Raw genomic sequence first — 8,243 nt, forward strand, 5'->3', positions numbered from 1 at the left:
TTCCCAAAGAGAATAGTAATGAAACTAATAAAAATGTGATATTTTACTAATGAAGCACGTGGACAACAAATCCAACGTATGAAATTTTGATTTACATTTGTCTACTTTTACGTCACATGGCTATCCTTTACACTGTTGGTAAACTTTGACATGCAAAATAACAGTTGCCAACTCTTCACAATTACAGCGGTAACAAATCTCATTTGGGTTAATTCTGCCCCGTATACAAAAGAAAGGGGAAGAAAAAGATGGGAGGGATTTCCCTCCTCTCTGTTTATCAGCAATAACAATTCCCCTGTTCCTTATTAGTGAACACATCTTTTGTGAACAAAAGAAAGAATATGCAAAGATGCCAGCTGTTCATGACGACCATTGATCAGGTACAGTGAGAAAATAGGTGGTCATTGCTTTCCGGAATCTTTTCTTGTATTGCATGGGAGAAATGATCGTTGGAGCAGCATTCTTCGGACCACCCAGGATTCCAGATGCCTTCACCCATGTCTCCAAATGTTTGTCCCATGTATATTGTCTCATAAAATCAATGATCCCCAAAACCAACTCCTTCCGCTCATCGTCCACCCCAACCAGCAGTGAGTAGTCCATTACATCAACAGACTGGAGAAACATGACATCAGTTAATAGCTACACTAGTTAGCATTTATAGTTCGGAGGCAATACCGTCAACAAAATGGTTCAATCCCATGAAATGGGGGAAGTGCACATGCAAGGCACAGGAGAAGCTATGGAAGATGTAAGAAAAAAGGAAGAGGGTTAAGGCATACCGCTAAAAATGATGTATCATTCCAAATAGCTCTTTCCAGGCTTCTCTTTGCTTTGCTTCCAAGAAATATGGGTTTTGTACGTAATGATTCCAACAAATTCATATCCAACAGTACTTTGTTTCCCCCTGTTGTATCAGAATTGTAACGGGATCGAGCAGACCCCTTGAGATCATATACCCTTGAAATATTTCTTTTAAAGAACAGGTTCTCCATCACCATCAAATCCATTTTAGTTTCCTTCCCACCTTTCAGGTGTTTAACAGTGACCTGCCAACAAACCAGTGTAAGAAGATCACAAGAATTTTTAAGCCATTACCCACTAGTACTAACCCGTGTGGTGCACATACCAATAAAGAGAAAGTAAACGAATAAATAAATAATTAAAGAAGGCCTAACCTGATATATACCAAGAACCTTGGCAAGACAAGTTGGACTTCCGGAGCCAAGGGAATCTGTCAAATATTTAAAATACTCAGGTGCGAACTCCTGAAAGGATTCCAATTCTGTCTTTGTGACTTGTTTTATGATGAATCTATCGTCCAGAGATTTCGCAAAATATACATTGCTCTTCCCACCTTGTGCACTCCACCTCTGGCAGCGGCTCAAAGATCGTACAAAATCTACTTCACTGGGACAGCACTTTTTCCTAAGAGAGTCAAACTGCTTTGCAAAATAACAAGTCACAGAAAATTTCACTTTGCCTACAGCATTTGAGGACTCATCGCCGAAGGAAATCCTTAAATGTGGAGATCTTTTGGCATCTGCAAACAGGTTACCCATGGATGATGCAGCATCTTCAGATCCATAACTTCCATAGTGGATATAATCCAAGTCCATAGAGCCAAAAGACTGCCAGGGTGAAAATATGGAAGGTGCAGAATCTTCTTTATAGCTATCATGATTACTCCAGCCTCCTTGATGATCATTCAAATTATCAGCAACCCAATCCTCATAATCCTTGGAACTAAGGGCATATGATATTATGCTAGTGGGCTCGCTATCATAAACACCAACAACTATGTCATTGTTGCTTGTCTGGGAAAGCAGCAACCGGACCCCATCAGCTATTTGAGATGCAGAGGAGACGAATGAGGGTGTGAAACTGAGTATGGAATCCAACTTCTGTGTCTCTCGTTGAAATGCCTGGGAATGAGTCCTTCTTACACTAGACACAGGATCTCTCACCATACTCCTATAATCTCCAGAAGCATGGAATGATCTAAGTGTCGACAAATGCAACGAAGAAGTGGGCAATCCTTTCCTGATCCTTTCTTGGACTCTTACTGCAGAATCAAAAGAATGAACTCTCATTGACGACATTAACCTCCTTAAAGGAGGATCGTCATTTTGACTTGTCTGCTTGACAGCACCGGCTGGGAGTCCAATTGCAGAAGTATGAAGAGGCTGAGCTTTCACCAGAAGTTGATCAGTTCCAGTCCATGCAGAATCTATTCTCTCAGAAAGAGTAGATTTATGGGAGGGGGAGCTTTCACAGGATGTCTTATTAACAATTTCCCTATCTGAATGTATTTCATCCTCTCGGCTATAATGGCATGATACCAACATGGGGTCTTCAGAAGGTTCATGCGTTGGTATATCAGGTCCTTTATCTGGTGATAAATCATTTCCAGTACGCGCTTGCAATTTTGAAGATTCAGACACATTATCTTCATGGCTATAATCAAACCTGCCATCCTTTCTAGATGAGTCACTTATCAACTCTTGCAGGTGGACAAAAGATACACCCCCTTCTGTGGCCATAGAAGCAGGATTTTTTCTGAGGAGTGAGTCCAGTGAATAGAGCTGGCGATCCCAAACATGAGAATCAATTAAAAGAGAGCGTCTCAAGCGATTTAGCTCCAGAATGTCTACTACAGCCATTTGGCCTGGTTCTGAAGTCTCCACAAATGCAGGTTGCAGAAAACCCTATTAAAAGAACCAAGGAAACTAGATTAGCAAAAGACAGATTCATTGTCCACAATGCATAAATATGAACTACATACCAGGAAACATGTGATAACAATCAGTCACAAAAACATCATGATGATACTATATTTTGTACTTACAATGTAGTCATTTCTTTCCTTTTTAAGCAGATCTTTCAGCTCCACGATATGGTTCTGTAATTCACTTGCACCTGACATTTCACGTCCAAAAGATCTATTTTTCTCTTCCATGCAGTCCAGTACATCAGATATCTCCGCATATAAGGTTTCCATTTTTCCCATAAGCTGCAAAAAAGAATTGAGATCTCATAAAATTGCAAAAGTTACAAAACTAGTTTAGCATTCAGCACCAGTTGAGAAATTATTCAAAAATCAGATTAAATTTCCTAAAAGCACCTCAGTTGCCTCTTTTCTTATCCACTCTGGCTGAACTTGGCCATTGAATTCAAGCACTGAAGGGGGCAAGTGGACAGAAAGAATATCAATGGGCAAATATCGGAAGAATGCAACCATACTCCCAAACCTGTTAAACAAGAGTTGCCAATTTGAAATAAGATCACTCAATACTTGAAAAATTAACAACCAATCCAAATCTATTAGTACTTACCCATAATAACGGAGGCAGTCCCGTTGTAATGAATGGCCACAAGTAGCAACACGATTAGCAGTTGCATGATTTGAAAAACTCAATTCCAAGAACTTTCCAAAAGAAAGTCCCCAGGCAGCATCTGACATGACTACTCTACGTGTTGCTGGTGGAACCCCATCTATATGGGCACACCTTAGACAACGGTGCCACATCCATATTTTACCATCTCTCTCCCCAGGGAGCTTTAGTGAAGGAAGGCGTCTTACATTAATGGTAAGGTTTCCTTGCTGATGGGTATAACATAGAACATGGGCTTCAGCTGGCTCTTTACAAGATCGACAAAAAGATGTCTGCCAATTATAAAACTTATTAACTATAATTCCATAATTCATTAACTATAATTCCATAATAAGGAATAAAATAAGGGGGGAGGGATTAAGTAAACTAACAATGAATTACCTGATCAAATAAGTCATCACGAAGATATCTGCCAAGTGGCTTATCAAAGCAGCCATAGAATTTTATCCGCAGAAGCCGGGAGCGTTCACAAACAGTTCCTTTCAGTACACAATGGCTTGAAAAAGATACCAATATGCTCTGATGAGTGTCAGCAGACGAGAAAAACTCACTTGAAACTTCATTGTGGTCAATTCTTTCAGAGTTTGTCAACTCATGAATATCCTCATGTTGACTCCAGTTATGAAGCAAGGTTTCTTGCAACTCTGATTGGGAAAGATTTTTTGTGACAGAAGAATGGGCAGTTAGCCCCTTTATATCCTTGTATTGAGATGGAGAAGAGTCCAAAAATACATTAGATGCTAAATCATCAGTATATGCATCAGAAAATGTATTTCCAACCACGCTGTCCACAGAACCATTAGACAAAGGAAAATTGTGCTCGGGATCAAGATGCTCAGACAAAGATTCTAATCCTTCAACTTCTGGTTTCAGACCCAAAATGTCATCATCTTGAGCAGAAGCAACAGCTACAGCTTTGGAATTGCTTGAACTGAAAGAATTAGGGACTACTGAAATTGTATCAGCTGTTGTCCTATCTGGTATAGTAATTGAGTGTCTCAGTGTCGTCTTGGGCAGAGTAGCACCCTCATCAGCAAGGAAAGAAGTTTCAAGAGATAAATGATAAGCTGCAAACACTGCATACTGGACAACATGTTTGATCTTCTTTAGTTCTTCAACACATGCACCCTTCAGCAGGACCTACAACAGATAATGACAAAATTAGGGACAGCCAGACTAAATCTTTATGCTATATCAGAATGCAGATTATGAGTATATTAAATAAAAATATGATTAAAAAAACAGCAGATACTCAATTTGTAAAAGAAATAAACCAAATGTTGTATATGGAGAAGATTACCGTGCAACAAAGACGCCTTGGACACCCTTCAAAAAACATCAGGGTTTTCTGTGGTTTCTTGTTAAACTGATTGGCTGGCTCATGCTGTTCAGAAATCTTTTCTAACCGGAACAATTCACAATGTCCCAAACGAGTTTTAGGGATATCGTCAATTGATGGAGTAATAAGTGCACCAGTACACCGGGCTATACGCTCTAGTACTGGCCTTTTAACATTCAACACTAACGATATTTCCTTTTCTAGCAGATAGTCTTGAGCATACGAAGATACACTTTTTTCTACCAGTAGAACATTGGGGCGGAGAGCCTCTATCTTTGAGATAATCATCCTAAGATGATCGTTTTCCTGTTAAAAAAAGGTCAAAATTTCATTTACAGAACTTTAAAGATAAAAGAAATTGTCTTTAGAGAGAGAGAGAGAGAGAAACAAAACAAAACCTGATGTAGTAATGTATTAAAAGACGCCAACTGGTTCGGAACTTTCTGATACTCAAGCGATCCTCCTAGAATAAGCAATCTAGGATTTTTGTACTGCGAGGTCATGCGCTTGTGCTTTATATTCTTTGTACAAACTACTCCTTTTACAAGGGTACTGCAAAATCCAAAATGTTTAGCTTAAAGATACAATTAAGTCACTAGTACAAAGATCTGCAAAATGTATGGAAATCATACCTGTCACTTGGACTTCCTGATGCAATACATTTAACTTTCACATAATCACCAGGATCCATACTGCCTCCTCTGCTAGTGTCCGGTTTAACAAAACTTGCAGCTTGCCATGCTATTGTTGTAACTATGTCAAGCCAGTCCTCATCTCCATCCTCTTTGCCCACGAAACCCTCACCTTGTAACAGTTGCGATACAAGAGCTCTAAAATGTCCCTGTACCACAGCTCTAAGTGGTTCCTTGTTACCCTCATTCAGTTTCTCCTTTGCAGGAAACATGTTCGAAAGGCTACTACTCTCTGAAAATATTGCGCCTGAATCTCCAATATCATCATCTTCATCATCATAAGAAAAAAAATTACTCTCTGCCTCATCATTCTCATCATCAGGCGGAGGGGGATACCAGATGAGACCATTGTTTTCAAAATCCAGTGGCCTCTGTGATTTCTCATATTGGCTGTGGAAAACTGACAAGTCATCAGAGCAATCATCAGTAATATCTGGATCCTCAGTCCCTTTCTCGGGCCTTTTTAAAACAGCCGTAGTCTGTTGACCAAAGGGACCGTCATTCTGAGACACCGGGATTCCCTCCTGCCCCTGCTGTACAGAATGCCCAACTCTACTAGAAGTATAATAAATTCTAGATGGGCAATCAAACTGATTTGATCCCGGTGACCTTGAACGGTAAAACTCATTTCTAGCACTAACACTACTTAAATCTATATCCAAATTGTCATCACAATATTCACTTGAAGGGCTGAAAAAGTTCTTTCCAGAATCCTCTGCCTCCTCTTCGTCACTCCTACATTAGAAAGCAGAGAATTAGTTAAGCACCATATACACTTGGGGAGGGAGGTGGAGAGAGACATAAAGAGGGCCAAAACGAAAAGGCTATGTCCAAATTTTGAATACTATAGCAGTTAAAGAGATTAAAGCATAATTACATAAAACATTTAGGGCAGCATCTTGATGCACTACATGTAATCTGAAGGAAAGCATACCTGCTAAAAGAGCGACGAACAGATATTGAAGATGGGTGAGAACTAAACATGGTCATACTCCTCACTGCATGAGGAGAATACCCACAATCCCGGGCTTCAAGAAACTTTGAGAACTGATCACTGTGAATGGATTCATTATCCACAGAACACTTGACTGTTTCACCACTAAAACAAGGGGATGGTGGTTCAGGGCTTTCTCGGGGAGAGGCAGAAGGATGCACTTTCTCACTATACTTCCTTCCACTTTCCCTCCTTAATCTAACCCGAGAACAAAACTTGCAGAACTTAGTAATACTCTCTCCAACCTCATCATTGCTCTTGATGCCACCCCATTCACAGCCCTGAATACACTTTCCACAAATCCATCGGCCACAGCTTTGGCAGTGGTATCTATGACCAATATCAGTGGTATTTGTATTGCAATCACAACACATCTTGCAACCGTTACTGGGCATATCAAACTCGCCGGACAAACACCGTGATTCCCTTGCTCTCCTAGAAACCCAAGACTTAACTTTCTCTATTAGATCTAGTAGTGATCTATCAGGTATTCCCATAGAATGGTCAGAACCCAACAAGAATAATGAACCAGCTCTTCCTCCTCCAGAAATCTAAATTCTTTTTCTTCTGTTCTAAATTTTAGTATAATGAAAAAATAAAATAAAACGACCCACAATAAAAACGGTGGGCGAATTGGAAAAAAGATGTGTTTTTTTATATGGACTTTGATTATGATTTCGTTTCCCTTGTTTCTTGTTTCCTTTTTTTTCAAAAATTGGAACAAAAACAGAAAGCAAATCCTCCTCCAAGAATCACAAAATAATATCACAGGAGGAAATCAGACAGATTAGGATACACGAAATCTAACACTATTTACAACCAAAAAAGATATCACCAATAAGAGCTTAAAAGTTAAGCAGCTGCAACAGCCCAAAGAAACTTAAATAAAAAGCAAAATCCCTCTTGACAACAAAGAAACCTAACCAATCCCAGAGTCTTCAAGAATGCATCCCGTGATCGACTGGAGCATATCAGGGCGATTGAATCGGAGCAACTCCAAGTACAAGCCCAAGCAGAATAAAAAACCCTAATTCCATGAGAAATCCAAGAGAGGAGGAAGCAAACGGCAGCATAGAACAAGAGAAAGCGAAAAATATTATATGATATAATATGACGACTGAAGAACAAGTATGGTAGAGGAGAAAGATGAGATATTGGAATTAAATGCTGGGAAGAATGAGAATCAAAAGGAGGAAAAGGAGGAGTACGGAGAAGGTTCCCTTTCTGCCGGAGTCTGCTCGCATCTCGAGACACGCACTTGCCTCTCTCGCACTTCTTCTTCTTCTTCCTCTTCTTTCTTCACTACCAGTAACTACAACTGCATCAACAACACTAGTTCTCTTCTTTACCATATTTGCCGCTTTATTTTCATTTCTTTTATTTTATTTTCTCTTCTTCTTCTTCTCTCTTTATTTTCTTTTCTTTTCTTTTCTTTTCTTTTCCTCCTTCCTACGCAGCGCACCCCAACCCAAACTGCCTCTACTACTAAAATATTGATTTTCAAAAAGCACTTTCTCGCTCTCGTGATCTCATCTCTATCTATCTATTTCTTTATTCTATTTATTTTTTTAATTATCCTTCATTCGTCGTAACAGTACAGGTTTTTTTAATTTTTCAATCTGGCATTTAAGGCGGTCATTGGTCAGCGTGATGCTTAATTAGGGCTTAAAAGTCCTATTTAATTCAGTTTTTTTAATTTTGTCAAATTTGAGTTTTCTTGTATGATTTTGTACTCAACAATTACAAAAAAGCACTCGCTGTTGATTGGTCAGCATCAGTGTGTACAGATTTATAAACGTTTTTTGGGCAAATTTTTTTTTTAT

At 39.3% G+C, this 8,243-nt stretch overlaps 1 protein-coding gene across 1 annotated transcript; it reads right to left on the reverse strand.

Annotated features, from left to right (window-relative positions):
- Window positions 1-19: 19 nt before the first annotated feature.
- FAB1C (FORMS APLOID AND BINUCLEATE CELLS 1C) lies at window positions 20-7,948 on the reverse strand. The gene is made up of 11 exons (XM_021968617.2): window positions 6,361-7,948; window positions 5,367-6,161; window positions 5,133-5,286; window positions 4,696-5,040; window positions 3,777-4,535; window positions 3,336-3,667; window positions 3,125-3,251; window positions 2,849-3,013; window positions 1,179-2,708; window positions 783-1,049; window positions 20-615 (listed from the first exon to the last, which is right to left on the reverse strand). The coding sequence occupies exons 1-11, from the start codon at window positions 6,915-6,917 to the stop codon at window positions 361-363; spliced, it is 5,286 nt and encodes a 1,761-aa protein (XP_021824309.1). The 5' UTR covers window positions 6,918-7,948; the 3' UTR covers window positions 20-360.
- Window positions 7,949-8,243: the final 295 nt, after the last annotated feature.

The sequence above is a fragment of the Prunus avium genome, chromosome 1 (genome assembly GCF_965620075.1).
Source record: "Prunus avium chromosome 1, drPruAviu1.hap1.1, whole genome shotgun sequence".
Taxonomy (NCBI): domain Eukaryota; kingdom Viridiplantae; phylum Streptophyta; class Magnoliopsida; order Rosales; family Rosaceae; genus Prunus; species Prunus avium.

Excerpts from the sequence above, each read along its gene's own strand:
- FAB1C (XM_021968617.2), bottom strand. The coding sequence starts at position 6,917 with ATGGGAATACCTGATAGATCACTACTAGATCTAATAGAGAAAGTTAAG. Across the intron at positions 6,162-6,360 it reads GTTCGTCGCTCTTTTAGCAG|GAGTGACGAAGAGGAGGCAG; the intron begins GTATGCTTTCCT and ends TTTCTAATGTAG. Across the intron at positions 4,536-4,695 it reads CAAGGCGTCTTTGTTGCACG|GTCCTGCTGAAGGGTGCATG; the intron begins GTAATCTTCTCC and ends TATCTGTTGTAG.